The sequence below is a fragment of the Oncorhynchus kisutch genome, linkage group LG11 (assembly GCF_002021735.2).
Source record: "Oncorhynchus kisutch isolate 150728-3 linkage group LG11, Okis_V2, whole genome shotgun sequence".
Taxonomy (NCBI): Eukaryota; Metazoa; Chordata; class Actinopteri; order Salmoniformes; family Salmonidae; genus Oncorhynchus; species Oncorhynchus kisutch.
The window spans coordinates 44,573,424-44,594,798 of NC_034184.2; the positions used below are offsets into that span (position 1 = coordinate 44,573,424).

The window sequence follows — 21,375 nt, forward strand, 5'->3', positions numbered from 1 at the left end:
TGTAAAAATCGTTCAAGGAGAGGCCAAGGCAGCAGCTCAAACAAATGGATGATATGAAAGCAAGTTGGTGAAAGAGAATTGTAATGTGTGTGACCAGACAAACGGAGTTCTCCAAACACCTCCTTTTATCTCCTCTCTCATTGACAATATTACAGAAGTTAAAGTTCTGAAAAAGAAATACTATAAAGAGAAAGCTATAAGAGGAAACAGCCTGAGAATGGACTTGTCATGGGTCAAATATGACCAAGACAGTTGATTGGGGACCTGGCTAAGGCCTGAGCCTTGGGAGAATTTTGGCAGGGCCAAGGAGAAGAGGGGCCATGTGGAACAGTCAGGACAGGCCTGGACTGACTGGGACAGCAGAGTACAGAGGAAGGTTACCATGCTGGAAAGAGTCTGAGAAACAGGCTGAAATAATCAGGCCATGATGACAAATGAGCCCAGGGAAGCGAAGGGAGAAGGAGAGAGATAGAGAGAGCGCTAGATGAGAGAGAGCGAGGGAGGAGAGAGACACGGAGGGGAGAGAGGGTGAAAGAGAGATGGGGGTGAGATGGGTTAGAGAGAGAGCGAGAGAAAGGAAGAGAGAGAAAAAAAAAGAGACACGGGGCTCTGAATGTGGTCTGCTTCATGACTGTGGCCTAGATAGTCTTGCGATAGAGACAGCGTGGCTCAGGCTGGTCAAGGGACTGGATCACAAGACACATCCGGCTCCTCTGAGGATCCCTCTTAACAATGCAATGAATGAGTGAGCGCTGCCTCTCGCTCTGCTGTCCCTAGCCTAGTCCCCCTCCTCCCTCCCCCTCCTCTGGTCCCCTCAGCACACCCCTCTCCCCACCTCCACTGGCCTTATTTCACAAGGTGCACTTTGGACCTCCTACAGGACCGTAAAACGGTATGGTGGCGCTGGAAAGTTACAATTGCAGAGAGAACAGAACATCACTTTAATGGCGAGGTTGCTTTGGAAAGTTACAGAGTCCTGTGACTGTGACTAACTCCTGTGGCGCTCTGTATCTAATGAAGACTGCTGCATAAATGCGTTTGTAACAGCAGAAGAAGAAATCGAATAGGACTTAGCCCCCTGAGGAAATATCCCTCAGTTATTTTTATGGCTGTCAACAGAACCTGAGCTTCCACCCAGGGCTTGTTATGCCTATTGTGTTTGGGGTAAAGCCCTAATTTGTCTCACCGCCTCCCAGAGCATTGTTCTCTTCAGCCAAGGAATCAATATTCTTAATAGACATGGAGGAGGACAGGGTGTGCATCCATTCTCACCACAGTGACTTCTCTCTCTCGCTCAGTCGCTCCCTCTCTCTGATGGACAGGACGGATGGACAGCGGAGGAAGAACGCAGCTCAGCGGATCCCACTGATGACTCACCCTCTGCGATGCCTTAAAAACCCTCTTTTAAAATAAAGGGTCTCCAAAGCCTTATAGCTCACAGACGACCAAATATCCCACAGTGCTCAGCTCTGACACATTAACTCCCTCTCGCATCACTTTCTTCTCCACTTGGTTCAAGCTTTCACTGCCTCCGTCCACATCTCAGGGGAATCTGGCCAACGGTGTTTGAGAGTAGATTTGTTTCAGTGTAATGCTTAAGGCAAAAACCTTGTCCTGGTAATGATTTACACTGGAAAGTGCACAGGATCAATTTCACGGCATACACTTAATGCATGTAATACTGTACGTCCGGGGTAGGGAAAAATGACCTCGGCAATTTAGAAATACAAATTGATCGGGGGATGAGACGTAGACCGCGTCTACACCTGTGTCGTGATGGCTTGGGTGATTTGGGTGGATTTCTTGAATGCTGCAGATGATAGTCACATTTTTTCTCTCTCAAGGTGGCTAATCCATTTGAATACATGTATATCCCACTCCTACACATTATATGGCATCTATCTGCAGCAAGTGAATGGTCACGGCAATTAGCGCATGCCGCAAACTTGACAGTCCTCCAGGCTTTTAAGCAGTCTTGTTCTAGTGATATGGATTCGGTGCCCAGGTTCCCTCTAATGAATTCTCTCTGAAGCAATGGATTGAGCTTTTTTCAAAAGAAAAGCAAACAGAATTCAGGACATCATAATGAAAGCAAACCTAGGCTTCAAAATTGTGTGTGTGTGAGATAGAGAGAAGAAAGAAAATCCAAAGCCTCGTAGATGGTGAAACTCTGTTTTGACAAACCAAACAATGCCCAAATCCCTTCTTAACACCTTTTACCCCCCCCCCTCTCTACTCCCCCCCCCCCCCCCCTCTCTCCCCTTCATTGTGATTTCAAGAATCGTTACTTTACGAGATGGCTGTTTCTCCCAAGCTTCCGCTCTCCCCCCTCTCTTTTTGTGTCTTGTGTCTAGGAAACAGCTCCTACTAATCTTAATCAAAGTTGGCCTTCTGATGAGTGGCAGCCTCTGATGTTTACTTTGGGGAATATAGGCACTGCAGTTCCCAGAAACACTGGTTGGCCCATCTTTAGTCCATCAATAATGGAACACCTCATTGGGCAAACTCCTACAGCCAGAACACATAACACAGTGCATGCCCATGGACACTGCCAATGTTCTGCAAGTCAGCAAAGACTTACGATGTGCAGCAGCATACCCTACGAACAGTACTAATTAAACTCCCGACCCTTACATTGTAAAGAGGGTAGTAAAAGTATCACCAAATATTGTGATGACATCCATATTAGGAACTCCTCATCACCTGCTTGATTGAAAGTAAGAACAAGTTAATGAAGAAGACAGTTCCCTGTTTAAGCAGGAAAATAAACAGTGAATTCCTTTGTCTCCGTGCTGAGCTCTCTTTCTCTGGTTTGAGGAGAAAAGTCAGAACCTTTACTCATCAAATTTTTCACTGAGTAATCATGATAGGCTCAGCAGGACATCAGATGTCAACTTCAGATAAGCCAAGGAAGAACCCAACAGCAAGGCCAAAATCAACCAACAAAAGGAGTCTGGTCAGTGAGAGCCTTCATCTGCAGGAGCAATACACAATGAGGCTAGTGTGATTGATACACTCTGTACAAAGTTATTTTTAGAAACTCTGCCGTTCGTTCTCTGGTGGCTTGGCAGGGGACCAGGCTGGCCAGTATTACGGTTCCGACAGCTGCTCAGGTTTGGGGTCCGTGGGTTTCAAAAAGCAAATCAACTTTGGAAAAAACATAACTATCGTTTTTTTCCCTCGAGTCGACAGACGGGAACAGCTGTGGCCTGACAGGCAGGCAGGCCGTCTCCATGTGGGTTTTGCCAGCTTTCTACCTTTGTTTGGCTAAATCTGAACAGTTTGATGGCGACGGTTGCGGGTGTGCCTTCCTATCAACCCCCCCGCCCCATGCATTGATGGTCTTTGTAATGCAGATTTGATAGCCTGTGTATGGTTTTAGGAGAGGAGTTCAAAACAATGGATAAATTATCCAAACAAAATATTCACCGGCAAAGGGATACATAATAACTCAAACTTTCGATTAAAAAAAGCGTATACTGGCTGAGGGGGATGGAACCAATTCCACGCCACTCTGGCATGCCTTGTTGTTGTTGTTTTGTTCCAGCGTAATTTGAGATGGGCTGACCACTTACCCAGTTTCCCTCTGAAGTTGACTTGAATCGCAGGAAGATGAGGTGCGATCTAAGGAGCACTATAATTCCTGCCTACTCATAACGCTGCTGTGTCTTTGTCGCTAATGGGGCTTTTGATGTGCCATAGATGCACAGATAACAGAGCTGAGCAGAGCCAATCAGAGAATAGCTGGGAAACTAGAACAAGGATAGGGCTGTACACTCCTTGAGGGAATTATATATATATATATTTTTTTTTTTAACACACAGACCCTACTACTACTACCACCACCTCATTAAAAAGCCCTCTGTTTATTTTAGTTTGGAAGCTTCTCTCTGAGAGAAAAAACAACAACAACAATCCAGTGTTAATAGTTTAATCATCGCCAACTTTGGATAAAAACTAACATGCATATAAGACTTCGAGTAATAAAGCTGCAGTGTGTGCGGGTGTACTTTTGTCTGGTGCTCGGTGATAAAAGGGTCTGTATGAAATGACTGATGCTCCCTGTATCAATTACTCAGAGGATATTACCACCGTGTGCAATATCATTCTACCAATTAAACAGGAGCAAAGTGCTTTGGTGTAATATGCTGTAAACACTGTGCTAGCTTCCCAATTACATTTAGAATATGTGCTGCAGAGACATGGAGTTGAATAATGAAGCTGGTCCCCGACATCACCCAGATATACTCCTGAGGGGAAAGTATTGGGTCAACTTACTTTACATTACAGCAATTAAGAAATGTGTGGTGCAATGGGCGCATGGATCTGAATGAAAATAATCTGGTCAAATCTCAAGTTCCCTGTATAGTGCCACTGCTTTCGACCAGAGCCGCATCACCACTTTCTGGGTCCGTTAAAACTGGCACAGTCGGCAGGCATCGACTTATCAAAAGGCTCTGGTCGAAAGTAGTGCACTATAAATATGGTGTCATTTGAGACACAGACCACAGCTGTTGTTTCCCTTCAATTAAACGTTCTCATCTCATTGTCCAATTGAGGGTTAAAACATGCATCCACCCCCAACAGAGAATACACACACACACACACACAGGGTACCAGCCGAGGCATGCAGAATGTACAAACAGTATTGAAAGTGAAAAACACAGGATAGTCACCAGAGGTTTACTAAAAAAACATGTTCAATTTCCTGTAGAATCTCTAGCTCTCTAAAGACGTTTCGGACCTCGTCTCTCTCTATGCACTGCTGTTTGTTCATGTACTTCATGGCGTACATCTTCTCTGTGTCCCTCTTCTGCACGATGCACACCTGCAGGGGAGACAAGGACAGAAGAACATAGAGTGAGCTAACAACTAACTTAGGATTGGAACCGGACTCACATAAAGCAAGTAAGCACAGACACACACACCATGGCATGAGACAATGCCTTTTCATAATGGCTGATGTTACTGCCCTCCATTACAGTATTTCCAGTGTGGCATGGAAAACAAGCCACAAACAGTCTCTGATCCTCATCATGTTGTGCTCATTAAAACTAGACGTTCCGTGGGCAAAGTGGAGAAAAGTAAATGTGAAATGTCAAGAGCAGGACAGGGGGTATTGGGAGGGAAGCCTCATTACTGTAACATCCAGTCATTAGCATTTTTGATTTATTTGATTTAACCTTTATTTAACTAGGCAAGTCAGTTAAAGAACAAATTCTTATTTACAATGACAACCTACCAAAAGGCCTCCTGCGGGGACGGGGGCCTGGGATAAAATAAAAAATAAAATAAAAAATAAAACACAAATATAGGACAAAACAAATATCACAACGAGACAACACAACACTACATAAAGAGAGACCTAAGACAACAACATAGCAAGGCAGCAACACAACATGGTAGAAGCACAAAACATGGTACAAACATTACTGGGCAGTCAACAGCACAAAGGTCAAGAAGGTAGAGACGACGACAATACATCACACAAAGCAGCCACAACTGTAAGTAAGTGTCCATGATTGAGTCTTTGAATGAAGAGATTGAGATTAAACTGTCCAGTTTGAGTGTTTGTTGCAGCTCGCACCAGTCGCTAGCTGCAGCGAACTAAAAAGATGAGCGACCCAAGGATGTGTGTGCTTTGGGGACCTTCAACAGAATGTGACTGGCAGAACGGGTGTTGTATGTGGAGGATGAGGGCTGCAGTAGATATCTCAGATGGGGGGGAGTGAGGCCTAAGAGAGTTTTATAAATAAGCATCAACCAGTGGGTCTTGTGACGGGTATACAGAGATGACCAGTTTACAGAGGAGTATAGAGTGCAGTGATGTGTCCTATAAGGAGCAATGGTGGCAAATCTGATGGTCCAATGGTAAAGAACATCTAGCCACTCGAGAGCACCCTTACCTGCCGATCTATAAATTATGGATCCGTAATCTAGCATGTGTAGGATGGTCATCTGAATCAGGGTTAGTTTGGCAGCTGGGGTGAAAGAGGAGCGATTACAATAGAGGAAACCAAATCTAGATTTAACTTTAGCCTGCAGCTTTGATATGTGCTGAGAGAAGGACAGTGCACCATCTAGCCATACTCCCAAGTACTTTTATGAGGGGACTACCTAACGCTCTAAACCCTCAGAGGTAGTAATAACACATATGGGAAGAGGGGCATTCTTCTTACCAAACCACATGACCTTTGTTTTGGAGGTGTTCAGAACAAGGTTAAGGGTAGAGAAAGCTTGTTAGACACTAAGAAATTAAATAAATAAGCATTTAACACAAAATCCGGGAAGGGGCCAGCTGAGTATAAGACTGTATCATCTGCATACAAATGGATGAGAGAGCTTCCTACTGCCTGAGCTATGTTGTTGATGCAAATTGAGAAGAGCGTGGGGCCTAGAATTGAGCCTTGGGGTACTCCCTTGGTGACAGGCAGACTTTATACACTGTACTCTTTGAGGTTGTTAGCAAACCAGGCCAAAGACCCCTCAGAGACACCAATACTCCTTAGCCGGCCCACAAGAATGGAATGGTCTACCTATAACAGTTAGGATCAGCTTGATCTCCCCATTTAAATAAAGGACAAACTGTGGCTGCCTTCCAAGCAATGGGAACCTCCCCAAAAAGGAGAGACAGGTTAAAGAAGGTTGGAGATGATATGGGCAGCAACCTTAAAGAAGAAAGGGTCTAAACCATCTGACCCAGATGTTTTTTGGGGGTCAAGTCTAAGGAGCTCTTTTAGCACCTCGGACTCAGTGACTGCCTGCAGGGAGAAACTTTTAGCGGGGCAGGGGGAAAAAAAGAGGGAGAAGCATCAGGGATAGTTGCATTAGAAGGGGTGGGAGATGAGGAAATGTTGGATGGGCAAGGAGGCATGGCTGAGTCAAATAGGGATCCTGACTTAATGACGTGGTGATTAAAGAGCTCAGCCATGTGCTTCTTGTCAGTAACAACCACATCATCAACATTAAATCATGCAGCGCCTTATGTCAAGATGGCAGATTTGAGAGAAACAACAAATGCTGGTACAGGTAAGTGTCTTATATTGGCTGAAAGCTTAAATTCTTGTTAACATAACTACACTGTCCAATTTACAGTAGCTATTACTGCGAACAAATACCATGCTATTGTTTGAGGAGAGCTCCCAACAACAAAACACTTTTTTCACCGTGATAGGTTTGATGAATTCACCTGAGGGTGAAATGTGTACTTACATTCTGAAATCTTGCTCTGATTTATCATCCAAAGGGTCCCAGAGAAAACATGTTTTGTTAGATAAAGTGTTGTTTTGTTAGATAAAATCCTTTTTCATATCCTAAATAGGTCCATATAGCATGCATGATCGATTTTGTATTTCCACTCGTTCAATTTGCAGGAATCTGTAAAAATCTAATCTTTAACCTTGTTTCAACGAGTCAAATCACAATCGAATGTATTCTTCAGAGATCCTAGAACGTAAAAAGACTTCACTATATCATTAGGGGTGTAGTATATCCTATAGGACACCATATTTAGTCAGAGAGCAACACCTTCATGGCACTCCGATAACGCGGGTGGTCTTCACTTGAACGACTGTATCTTTGTCAAACAAGCACCAATCGGGGTCAAACAAAGCTAGGTAGAAAGCCATTGTGCTGGGCTATACTGGAGTGTCTGTCGCAAAATGTAGGTGCTAACCTTTTGCAACAGTATGCCTTTTCCTTTTGGACAAAAATAAGAATATTCAGAGTTATGAAAACTGGTTGTTTTGCAAATGTTGAACTTATAATATGGCTACTAATACTGGGAAAGCTAAATCAATGTCCAAGTATACAGATTTGACGATATTCTTGAAGAAAAATTTAATATGAATGCAACCGTCTCCGTCACGATTTGCCTATATGTACCTGGGTGACTTCACACTAAATGTCATGTAGTTCGCTCATACTTCAAGTTATCTGTCTGGAACTTTGCACATACACTGCTGCCATCTTGTGGACAGCATTGGAATTACAACCACAGTGATGGCTAGAACTGGGACCTTTCTCTTTCAAAGATGGTGGTAAAAATAAAAAATAAAAAAAATTATTTGTATTTTGTTCTATCAGATCTATTGTGTTATATTCTCCTACATTCAATTCACATTTCCACAAACTTCAAAGTGTTTCCTTTCAAATGGTCAAAAGGTTCCTAGAATATGCATATCCTTGCTTCAGGGCCTGAGCTACAGGCAGGTAGATTTGTTATGTTAGGGGGGCTATCCCTAAGAAGTTAATGAAATGGTGATTAAAGAGCTCAGCCATGTGCTTCTTGTCAGTAACAACCACATCATCAACATTAAGGGACATGGACAGCTGTGAGGAGGAGGGATTATTCTCCAGGTCTTTAACCGTTTTCCAGAACTTCTTGGAGTTAGACCCACAGAGAGAGAACTGCTCCTTAAAGTAACTAACCTTGGCCGTCCGAATAGCCTGAGTGCACGTATTACTCATTTGTCTGAACCATAGCCAGTCAGCTTGCGTGTGCCGAGCCTTTCGCCAAATGCAATTCTTGAGGTGGAGTAACTCTGCAAGATCACGGTTGAACCAGGGGCTGAACCTGTTTTTAAGTCTCATTTTCTTTTTGGGGGCGTGTTTGTTAACAATACCACTGAAAATATATTTTTTAAAGAAGGTCCAAGCGTCTTCGACAGAGGGGGATCAAGCTGATTCTACACCATTTTACATAGGCCGGTTCATGAATGAAGGGTTGCTGATTAACGTTTTTTTAGCAAGCGTCTGTAAAACAGTTATCACTAAGGTCAATACAGAAAACATCAGACACCAGGAAGCTATGACCTCAGCTACTGTTACGCAAACGGTCTGCTGCAGAAAATAAACAATGGTTCGGGAAGAAAACTCACTTCTATAAATAAGTACGTATCTCCAATGAAGAACATAGAAAATCAACTGTACCCAGTAAAAGATTGAAGTAATCAATTGTGATATTAACACACTGTTTACACCTATCCCACTCCCACGTTGAGTGATAAAACAATTCATGCAAGTTTGGAACATGTTCACATAGCTTTTTATGTGAAAAAAAATGCCTCAAACCCCATTGAACAGTTGGAATGACAAAGTACCAGGATGATACAGCCCACCCCAACTGTCACGTCTCAGGTAGTACCAAGTTACTGCGGTGCCGGAGGCAGAGTGATGTGGGTGAGCACGCACACACAGATCAGTAAAACCTAACATCCACGTGCTGCTCCAGCTATCTAACTGAATTGTCCACAACAGCCCAGGTGTCCTCGTTACAGATGGTTGGTTTACAGCATTAGAGGATGGAATGACAGGAGGAAATCTATTACTCTCCAAAACGCAATCTAATTGCCTGCCTCCCTCCCTCTCCCTCTAGCTGGAGCACAAATAAGAACTGCTCTACCACCTTGCTCTCCGTCCCGCTCGTCTTTCCTACTCAGGTTTTTCTCTCTCTGTCAGTCTTTGTCATAGGCTCATTACAGTATAAAGTAATACCATTTCCCTCCTCCTTGCGGATCTGTGTTAAGTTGTAAGGAGAGAGGGTGTGGGAAGAGGCATTGGGTAGATGACAGAGGACATGTTTGTGGTGGAAGAGGAGAAGCTTGCTGAGTAAAACCAGGCTCCTTCATAAAATGGACAGATCATGGGGGGGGGGTTGTTTTTATAATTATGTTCTTAAAGATTTCTTGCCCCCTCGTGGTGACACCGCGGGTCACGGCCCTCCAGATTTCCTCCTTCCTCCCTTGTTGCCCTTGCCTACACACAGACCCAATTTCCTCAGCCCCATTTCATAGAGGCCAGCCAGTCATCTGCACTGCGCGACGGGATGGACGATGAAGGGAAATCAAATGAAACACTGCAACTGTTAACCAAACGGCTAAAGCTTTTATCGCTTGTCCTTCTAAGGCTGTTAGCTCTTCTCATGACTCCCCTTGTCGCTGGAAAGCATGGAGCGCTGGTGACAGCCTGTGATTTCAGCCCCAGAGCAAAGCGGTCTTTCACACTCGAGGCCACAGTTACACTAAACTGTCTTATCGCACCGAGAAGCCAACGACCTATCAGACCTATCAAATCTGCTGTCAAATACCCAATCTCTGGCCCCTCATTTCAGTTCACACATTTGTATGACTGAACAAATCACATTTTATTTGTTTATTTTATGTTTCCCGAATACAACAGGTGTAGACTTTACCGTGAAATGCTTACTTACGAGCCCTTCCCCTACGATGTAGAGTTCAAAAATAAGAATGACGCTATATACAGGGAGTACCAGTACCATATCAAAGTGCAGGGGTACGAGGTACTTGAGGAGATATGTTCATATACACAGAGTATAGATAATACTAAGACTAAAAAAGGAACAGAGTAGCAGCAGCATATACTATATGATGAGTGTGAAAGTATATGTGTGTGTGGCATCAGTATGCTTGTATGTGTATTATATGTGTATCTGCGTATGTAGTGTATGTATGTGTGTGAGTTTCTGTGAGAGTGTCAGTATAGTATGTGTGAGAATGTGTGTGTGGGTAGAGTCTTGCGAGTGTGCATAGGGTCAGTGGAAAATAGGGTCAATGCAGATAGTCCGGGTAACCATTTGATTAACTATATAGCAGTCTTATGGCTTGGGAATATAAGCTTTCTTGGAGACTGTTGGTCCGAACCCCGATGCTCCGGTACCGCTTGCCGGATGGAGCAGAGAGAACAGTCTATGGCTTGGGTGGCTGAAGTCTTTGGCAATTTTTCTGGCCTTTCCTCTGATGCCGCCTGATAGAGGTCCTGGATGGCAGGGAGCTTGGCCCCAGTGATGTACTGGGCCGTCCGCACCGCCCTCTGTGGCGCGTTTGCGGTCAACGAAGTTGCAGTTACCATACCGAGCGTTGATGCAGCCAGTCAAGGTGCTCTCGATGGTGCAGCTGTAGAACATTTTGAGGATCTGAGGGCCCATGCCAAATCTTTTCAGCCTCTTGAGGGGGAATAGGCACGGTCATGTCCTCTTCACAACTGTGCAGGTGTGTGTGGAACATGTTAAGTCCTTAGTGATGTGAACACCAAGGAACTTGAAGCTCTCGACCCGCTCCACTACAGCCCTGTCAATGTGGATGGGGGCGTGACCAGCAGCCAGAAAGATAATGTATTAAGAGTTTATTCATTTATTCATAGAGAATATTAGCGATTCAATAGATCAGAGACCAATTCTGTATAGGTATAGACAATTGGAATCAAACTGAGCTGAAGGTCTGAATCTGACATTTTTCATAACTATTAGCTTATGAATATAGGGTACAGTATATACACCATCTAAAATTAAAATCATTGGAGATGGCGAGGACAGATTAGCATGGTGGTCCTAGACTAGGACTGTAGCACTGACTGTCAGAGCGATGGCTTCTGGGTCTGAGCCTTTCTCTGGTAATAGACGCCAAAGTGAGCCTAATTAATTCCGAACTGTTTTCTCTAAAATGCTAATGGGCGGCACAGTCCAAAGCATTATGGTCCCGCTGGCTATATTTCATTGTTAAATATTCATTATGAAGCCCTGCTATTCAGGCTAACTTCAGAGTTAATAAATAGGCACAGTAAAAGGTCAACCTTTTTGGAAACTGGGAGTATTTACTTTGGGGCCAGCCCTGAGGATGGTGCCAAACCGCTCGGCAGGCTGTCGACTGGGGCATGCGGTGTGACTTGGTGAAGCGCCGGCTAATAAACTGGCACAATCACAGGAACAGACTGTGTGGACTGCCTGCTTCCAGCTTTGTTGGCAGGAGCGGCGCGGTGGACAGCGTTGCCTGGAGGTGAGGCACCCTACGTAGTGACAACGTTAGCTGAATGGTTGTAATCTCTGGCCACCAGCTGCACAGCACACCTGCTTATCTTATCTATCTTTCAAAAGAGGGACTACCCATCCATTGGCCAGGTTGGATATTGATTTCCTCCCTGCACAGCCTTGGAGAGAGGGAAGTGTGCAGCAGCCGTTTGATGTGGAAAGAGTCGAAGGAAGGGAGGGTGGAGGCTGGAGATGAAAAACACCTGTCCTAAAAGAGATCCACACCTCAACAAAATGCTCACTGGAGAGGATCAAACGACAAACTTAAATTGTTTTGAACATTATAGTTTGTCACTTTTTTCCCGCTCTTTTCACAATTCTTATTTAAATCAGTGTTCTGTGACCAGAAAGCAGATAATAATAAATGAGCAAACTCAAATTAAATCACATTTAATTTGTCACATAAACAAAAGATGTAGACTAACAGTGAAATGCTTACTTCCCATTAATGCAGAGTAATCGCAAAGCATTCGCTAGTTGTTGCTAGCGCAATCATCTCCTCCATTATCGAGCCTAATCCCACACCCCATCCCTCTGACTCGAAATACCCTGTCCCTGTCAGGGTATTTGGAATCTCTCTGCAATTCTAATTCTAATTCTAATACATTCTTAATTGGACCTGAAAATGTGACAGATACAGTCCATGACTGACAAGGCAAAGAGAATCTTCTACAGACAGGAGAAGGTGCCAAGTGCACGCCGCAAAATAAATAATAGGGGTTTATCCGACAACAAAATAGAGCCTGTCACTCAAAAACGTCGGCAAAGATTTTATACAGCTTATTGACATGAACAAATACATATCAAAACCACTAATGATTCATCATGTCCAAAACCAGTCATTTTTATTCAAGGAAGGAAATGGTTTTCGTAGAATAGTATCTTGTACTGTGTATCAAAAGAATACATCAGAAACACGTTGAGATTTCAAAATAGCTAAAGCCCATGTACAGTAAGTCATACTGTAGGTGTCAGTTATTTACCCATCTCTGCATTCCTAACTTAATTATGATCAACATATATTTTTTGATTTAAACTTTAAATCGGCACATAGAACTATTGGAGCATGCAACCAAAACAAAAAAGGCATCCAGTCTGTTTAGAGATGCACACGGCGGCTTCAGGTTTAATCGTCAGAACAATTTAAAGATGACCAGCTCTTCAAATACCTGTTTTATGGACCATTATGGAATATTTGAAATCCAACAATTGAGCTTTGTGCTGCCACATTTATGAGCTTTCTTAATCCAAATGGATAAGCCTCCAAATTGGTCAACATGGGAAACGAAGCAGAAACCATTACCGCCCTAATCAAATCAAATGTTATTTGTCACATGCGCCGAATACAACCGGTGTAGACCGTACAGTGAAACGCTTACTCACAAGCCTTTAACCAACAATACAGTTAAGAAAAATACCCCCCCCCCCTCCAAATAAATAAATAAATAAATGTAACATATAATTAAAGAGCAGTAGTAAAATAACAATAGCGAGGCTATATTACAGGTACAGATTTAATGTGCAGGGGGACCGGTTAGTTGAGGCAATTGAGGTACTATGTACATGTAGGTAGAGTTATTAAAGTGACTATGCATAGATAATAAGGGGGTAGCAGCAGCGTAGAAGAAGAGGGGGGGGGCAATGCAAATAGTCTGGGTAGCCATTTGATTAGATGTTCAGGAGTCTTATGGCTTGGGGGTAGAAGCTGTTTAGAAGCCTCTTGGACCTAGACTTGGAGCTCCAGTACCGTTTGCCGTGTGGTAGAAGAGAGAACAGTCTATCACTAGGGTGGCTGGTGTCTTGGACAATTTTTAGGGCCTTCCTCTGACACCGCCTGGTATAGAGGGCCTGAATGGCAGGAAGCTTGGCCCCAGTGATGAACTGGGCCGTACGCACTACTCATAGTGCCTTGCGGTCGGAGGCTGAGCAGTTGCCATACCAGGCAGTGATGCAACCCGCCAGGATGCTCTCGATGGTGCAGCTGTAGAACCTATTGAGGATCTGACGACCCATGCCAAATCTTTTCAGTCTCCTGAGGGAGAATAGGTTTTGTCGTGCCCTCTTCATGACTGTCTTGGTGTTCTTGGACCATGCTAGTTTGTTGGTGATGTGGACACTAAGGAACTTGAAACTCGCAACCTGCTCCACTACAGCCCTGTCGATGGTCCTCCTTTTCCTGTAGTCCACAATCATCTCCTTTGTCTTGATCACGTTGAGGGAGAGGTTGTTGTCCTGGCACCACACGGCCAGGTATCTGACCTCCTCCCTATAGGCTGTTTTGTCATTGATCAAGCCTACCACTGTTGTGTCATCTGCAAACTTAATGGTGGTGTTAGAGTCTTGCCTGGCCGTGCAGTCATGAGTGAGCAGGGAGCACAGGAGGGGACTGAGCACGCACCCCCGAGGGGCCCTCGTGGTGAGGATCAGCGTGGCGGATGTGTTGTAACCTACCCTTACCACCTGGGGACGGCCCATCAGGAAGTCCAGGATCCAGTTGCAGAGGGAGGCGTTTAGTCCCAGGGTCCTTAGCTTATTGATGAGCTTTGAGGGCACTATGGTGTTGAACGCTGAGCTGTAGTCAATGAATAGCATTCTCACATAGGTGTTCCTTTTGTCCAGGTGGGAAAGGGCCGTGTGGAGTGCAATAGAGATTGCATCATCTGTGGATCTGTTGGGGTGGTATGCAATTTGGAGTTGCTCTACGGTTTCTGGGATAATGGTGTTGATGTGAGCCATGACCAGCCTTTCAAAGCACTTCATGGCTACTCACGTGAGTGCTACAGGTCGGTAGTCATTTAGACAGGTTACCTTAGTGTTCTTGGGCACAGGCACTATGTTCGTCTCCTTGAAACATGTTGGTATTACAGAATCGGACAGGGATAGGTTGAAAATGTTAGTGAAGACACTTGCCAGATGGTCAGCGCATGCTCGGAGTACACATCCTGGCAATCCGACTGGCCCTGCGGCCTTGTGAAACGGAGAGCGTGATCACACAGTCGTCTGGAATGCATGTTTCAGTGTTACTTGCCTCGAAGCAAGCATATAAGTAATTTAGCTCGGCTGCTAGGCCTGTGTCACTGGGCAGCTCGCGGCTGTGCTTCCCTTTGTAGTCTGTAATAGTTTGCAAGCCCTGCCACATCTGACAAGCATCAGAGCCTGTGTAGTAAGATTCGATCCTAGTCCTGTATTGATGCTTTGCCTGTTTGATGATTCGTCGGAGGGCATAGCGGGATTTCTTATATAGAGTCCCGCTCCTTGAAAGCGGCAGTTCTACCCTTTAGCTCAGTGCAGATAATGCCTGTAATCCATGGCTTCTGGTTGGGGTATGTACGTACGGTCACTGTGGGTACGACGTCATCGATGCACTTATTGATGAAGCCAGTGACTGATGTGGTGTATTCCTCAATGCCATTGGATGAATCCCAGAACATATTCCAGTCTGTGCTAGCAAAACAGTCCTGCAGCTTACCATCTGCTTCATCTGACCACTTTTTTTTATTGACCGAGTCACCGGTGCTTCCTGCTTTAGTTTTTGCTTGTAAGCAGGAATCATGAGAATAGAATTGTGGTCAGATTTGCCAAATAGGAGGGCGAGCGAGAGCTTTGTAAGCATCTCTGTGTGTGGAGTAAAGGTGGTCTAGAGATTATTTCCCTCTGGTTGCACATTTAACATGCTGGTAGAAATTAGGTAAAAACGGATTTAAGTTTCCCTGCATTAAAGTTCCCGGCCACTAGGAGCGCCGCCTCTGGATGAGCATTGTTCTGTTTGCTTAAGGGCGAATACAGCCTTACTAACACCTTACCCCTACTACACATATAATCTGATATGAAATCATAACAATCCCTTGAACTACATTTTATGTAGCTGGGTCTTCGGAGCCAGGCAACACTTGGCCTGAAAAGCAACAATTTTCTGCTGCTAATGTGCTTAGGCTAACTGTGTTTGTGGGTCCAGTTTTAAAGCAGGTGATTGCACAGATGAGGCAGTACTATTAGTTGTCCTCGTAATAAATAGTGGCTCTCCAAGGTTGGCCCGGGATGATACCTTTTAAAGAACGCCTATCCCTTTGATTCCGCTGCCCTATCAATTGTTGTCACAGCCCAGAACTCCAGGGAGCCCTCGGTGTGGTGAAGGAGGAAAAAAAGGTTGGCTATTAAATTTAGTGGAGTCAGGAAGCATAGGATTGTCTTGTTCTAGGTCAGCTAAGTGCCAAGTGAACCAAGCAGCAGCTGTTTTAGGACAGATGAGGAAAAACATACAACGTGAACAGCATCAGGCACCTGTCTTAAAAGGGTAAGAAGCCTAAACGTAACCACATGTAACATATGGATTTGCATTAGTATACGCATCAAAAGTCCCAATGCAAAGTTACAACTCAAGTTTATATTTTTCAAATTATTACATAAAACCTATCATAATTCCGAAGTCATGTCAGGAAATGTTTTTCCAGGGTGTAATGTAATATGGAGGACCCGCAAACCAGCCTATTCCCTATAATGTAAACTCCAAAATAAATAACTTCAAATGTATAACATAAATTAAACCAAATCGTTTGCACTCATGACTACTGGTTTAAATGACATTTTCAGTCAATTTATGAGCAAATACTTTATGATTGTATTGTTACAAATCAACTTGCAAGGTTGCTAGCCAACTAGCCTGCTAACGTTAGCCCTACTAGCCTGCTAACACTATCCCTACCAGCCTGGTAACGTTACATTAACACTGACTGAGTCAGCCAGTTCCTATCAACAACTACCTTACAGCTACATTAAAGTAAACCAACATTTTTTAAATGCATAATGGCATCTAACCAGTTATCAAAGAATGTTAGCTGTATGCAGTTATCTTAGCCAGAAAATGTTAGGTATTTAGCCAACTTGCTATTAGCCTAGCCAATCACCACGGTTATGGCTGGCAAGCTAGATCCCAACGCCTGGAGATCTGCTAGAACACAACACAACTAAAACATAACTGCAGATCAAAAGCAAAAAGTGAGCAGAGACGTACAGATTGTTGGCTGGGTTCTTCCGATGGTAAAACTTTTTTTTTAAGTGCAGGCTGAGTAACTACCAAAGCAAAGGTGAGGCGGGGTCTACACCAGCCCAAGGGAGAGTCAGGGAAATCCAATAACTATATAGCGAATTGAAAATAGATAGATTCCAGATATCTGGCAGCTAGCACGCTAGCACTAAGCCACAGTGGGAAAAGTTACAAAACTCCCGTAGCCTACTTCAGAGAAAATGCCGTAAAAGTTGACAAAACAAAAAGGAGAACAGACGAGGTATTACACAACTAGAGCAAGCAGGTATGATTGTCTCTTTCGTTTTGAGGGCCCCATGGCCTGCCGCGCTAACAGGTTCCCACTAGATAACACAGCCACAAAGCCCGTGAAGCGCATGGTGTGGCTAGTGTTAGCCAGCTTGAGCTAGCTACTGAGCTAGCATACGAACTTGGTAGCACATCCTCCATATGACATTGAGAAATAGTGCATTGTGGGTAGTTTAGAAGATATGGAAATCATTTATAAATATTTAATAACCCAAAAACATAACTATGTTTGTACTAATAGGTAACCAGATCGTGACTACAACTAAGTTACTAAAGCTGTGTTTGAATACCCATACTAACATAATGTATACTACACAGTATGTAGTATATACTCATTAAGTGATGGATTCTGGGTTCTGACTCCTAAACTTGGAATAGTGTTAATTATCAGGTATCCTATTGAAATATTGAGTGCTATAGTCTAGGGTCTACACCAGAAGTTAATTGTTATCTGTAGGAGAAATGTATATGGAGGAGGCAATTCAGCTGGGAATGTACTGAGTGAAGGAAAGACGTTGGCAGGCACTGATCAGAGTGGTTTAGGGAGGAAGGGGGCCGAGGTCAGGTCACGTTAAGGGAGAAGGAACAGTTTATTGCCCGCGTCACTGAATTTCCTGCCTAGCAACAAAAATGTAATATTTAGAGAGGAGGAGGAGATTCCACCCCAAATTGGGGTATATATACTACCACTGGTGGAACCATGTCTTATGCAGCTGTATAACCCAATGGGTGAATAAAAATGGTTTAAGCTTTACTATTCATCTGTGAGTTTTACTTGGTTCATTTAGAACCTATCAATACTATTAGTTCATTTTAGTATACTGTAAACGAACGGTATCCTTTCAGTTGAGCATACTAGTCTACCGGAAGTTGATGCTGTTGCTATGCAACATCTTGCTAGCTTGATACCATAACAAATGACGAGCTAGACATTTTACGATTTCAGGTGTGTTCATAATTTCTATCTGAAGTGCCAGAGTGCGCTCTGTGAGTTCGTAAATCCAGCGCATTCGTAAATCAGTTTGTAAATTCTGTAAATTCTTGGAGCGTGTAATTGGACGCTCTGGCCGAGGAGGGTTGATCCGAGCGTTCTGACCTCACAACGACAGTCAAGCACGTTAGCTAGCTTGTTAGCCATTTCCAGACACAAATGACACCTCACTCTGACCATTTTACTCACCCCAGCGGAGTGGTTAGGCTGTTTTCATGTTGTCCAGAGCATTGGTGATTGTAATTGTGCTGCTGGCAACAATTTAATTGCGTTTTTTTTGCAGACGCTTACTTACACCGGCCATATATTCAACGGGTGTTGAGCGTTCATAAATTCATCAGTTATTCTGCGCTCTGGCACACTCAGACGAGAGTGCTCTGAAATCAGAGTAGATAGGCAGACTTAACATTGTCCATTGAAAACACACCACAACTATACCACTTAGCTAAGAATGACGTGAATAATCAAGTCAATAAACGTTGGGTAGTTAGTTAGATTATGGTTAATATACTGCCTGGCAAGTTCGATGTACAGTGCAAGTGCATTTATACGGAGACTTGATTACACACAGGTGGATTGTATTTATCATCATTAGTCATTTAGGTCAACATTGGATCATTCAGAGATCCTCACTGAACTTCTGGAGAGAGTTTGCTGCACTGAAAGTAAAGGGGCTGAATAATTTTGCACGCCCAATTTTTCAGTTTTTGATTTGTTAAAAAAGTTTGAAATATCCAATAAATGTCGTTCCACTTCATGATTGTGTCCCACTTGTTGATTCTTCACAAAAAAAATACAGTTTCATATCTTTATGTTTGAAGCCTGAAATGTGGCAAAAGGTCGCAAAGTTCAAGGGGGCCGAATAGTTTCGCAAGTAGCTAACTGACGTTACGTAACTAGCTAACATACAGGTACATACTGCTGTAAAGTATGCAGTTTGTAAGGATAGCATAGCTAACAAATTCTCAGCCAACGTGTATCGTAACTTATTTGAAAAGCCATTACTTTATTACAATGCTCAATATTTTCTTAACATATGTCATAATTAATTAAAGCAATTAATTTGTGTCCGCTCTCGTCGGACTTCAGCTGCATATTTTGCACCATTTTCTTCAAATCTGAAAACGCTGTGAGGCCACGCTAATTTTTTGAAGAATTGCATTATGGGCCCTAAAAGCAGGGAAATTGTGTCCACTGCTTATATACTTCGTATTTTGGCAAATTTAGTATGACATCCAGGAATTTTTGGCATACTAACTATATCCATACTATGACCGTTAAGCATACTACATACTCAATTTATGTCACAAATAGTACGGGTTAGTGCAGTTAGTATGAGTATTCGAACACAGCTTATGTCTTTAACCATACTATGTTGTTACATTAAGACAGTGGTCCCCAACCTTTTCTGAGACAAGATTACTTTTGGATTTAAAAAGCAAGATTAGACCTACCGCCAGGTTATTTTTTGAAACATGACTTAAAAATTGTAAGCCTAACCAACATTAACCTTATAAAAACGGTTATGTAGGAATGAGGTTCGTGCAGTAGGCTTTAAACATTATCACAGCATATTGGTAATGCTTGGCCTGCCAATATTGTTTTTCTCAGACCCTATTATACTGTATTTAAAGACTAGAGCTTTGATAACAAAATAGATCAATTGAACTACATGTGAAGCACAGCTGAGCATAAATCAATTGAAATATTTTGCAAATAATTAGCTTTAAGATATTACTCGACTGCATCTATTTTACTGTACCTGCATCTGATTGTCAGTTTCACAGGAAGGAGGGAGAGAGCAGCAGAGGGTCTGCGCTTTCCTTTCCAAAGGTGAGACTAGGGAGAGGGAGAGGGGACACATCATCCACCTGATGGCAAAACTTGAATCGCACCACATTATTTCTGCCTCATGCACAAATGAATGTTGTTCCTATGACCAGAGAAAGTGAAATATGCCTCGATAAAATAGACACAACGAGCTGCTAATAATAAAAATGCAGGCCTACGCTTGGCTACTCATTCATTGCAGCTGCAGTGCTGGTTGTAGCGTGAGTGGAAGTAGGGAGAAGCATGTTTTAAGTTTTGTAAAAGTGTTGAATAAAAACAAACATGAAGTGACTCAAAAACAGCAGCTCTTTGCTGTATTATTTGACAGTCTCGCCCTGATCATGGTTTTAAAAGTTATTACATCTCAGGAAGGCTAGTATCAAACTTTGCTGTGCGGTCGTGGAAGTTGTAGGCACAGTGATTTGAGCTATCCGATTGGCCAACGCAGAAGGCACACTTGATTTACCTCTCCTGATTTAGCTCTCCTGGTCAATCGGGTAGGTGGAGTGTGCCCCTTCAGAAAAATGTTATATTTAAAAATGGGAACACCTACAGTGCATGACAAAAAAAATAAAAATAGAAGTGCAAGGCTTTATCATTGGCATTTCTACAGAAATATTTGCTAATTGACTAGGAATGCCTTGAAAATTGACCAGTCGGTCGCGATTGAATGGTTGATGACCACTGCTTTAAGAGATGAGAGGGAAGAACTTCCTCATAGTTTAAAAGTCCGTTTAGGGTCTATGTGCTCCTGTTTCTGGGGAAACACAAGTGCTCACATACTGTATATCAACATCTCATATTGGGGTTTCAGGCGGGGTGTTGCGTGAGAGGGATAGGTTTGGTTGTCAGTATAATAGTGTAGCGCATATCATACTGTATGCAAACAGAAGTAGGACGTGATTGAAACAGAGAGTGATGTAAGCATAAAATAACAGACACACACACAAACGATGTAACATGGGCTCTAGCTGTCTGTTTTGTCGAGAGGCAGTGATGAGCAAGGCAAATACTGTATGTTTTCAGGCTCTGATGAACTTGTCAGTCACAGAGAGAAGAGTAAATAATCCCTTTTATTTAATTAATTCCCCTTGCCATCTTCCCTTATATCGCTAGTGACAGGCGGGAGGAAAATGTTTACCGAGCTTGGGGGCCATTTTCAGAGCTACATGACGCACTTTTAAGGCTGCCATAGTCATTAATAACAAAACAGCCTCCATTTGACTGCTTGAGCTTGGCCTCAGAGCGAGATAGTAGAGCTTAACAGGAAAGTTTGTTTTCTCAGGAACTGTCGCCCTCTTAGTGCCGGGGAAGGATGAAAGAGCTTTCCCATCTTACTAGTTCCTTCACACCATCCTGTGGATATAAGTGTATGGAGGTCCAAACAACAGCCTGCCA

General features: G+C 43.3%; 1 protein-coding gene across 1 annotated transcript in view; it reads right to left on the reverse strand.

Moving 5' to 3' along the window:
- Nucleotides 1-21,375, reverse strand: part of stk32c (serine/threonine kinase 32C) — an 86,893-nt gene that overhangs the window by 17,612 nt on the left and 47,906 nt on the right. Inside the window, exon 3 of the mRNA XM_020495039.2 lies at nt 4,677-4,828. Coding sequence (XP_020350628.2) covers nt 4,677-4,828 — 152 coding nt within the window. The remainder of the gene's footprint in view (nt 1-4,676; nt 4,829-21,375) is intronic.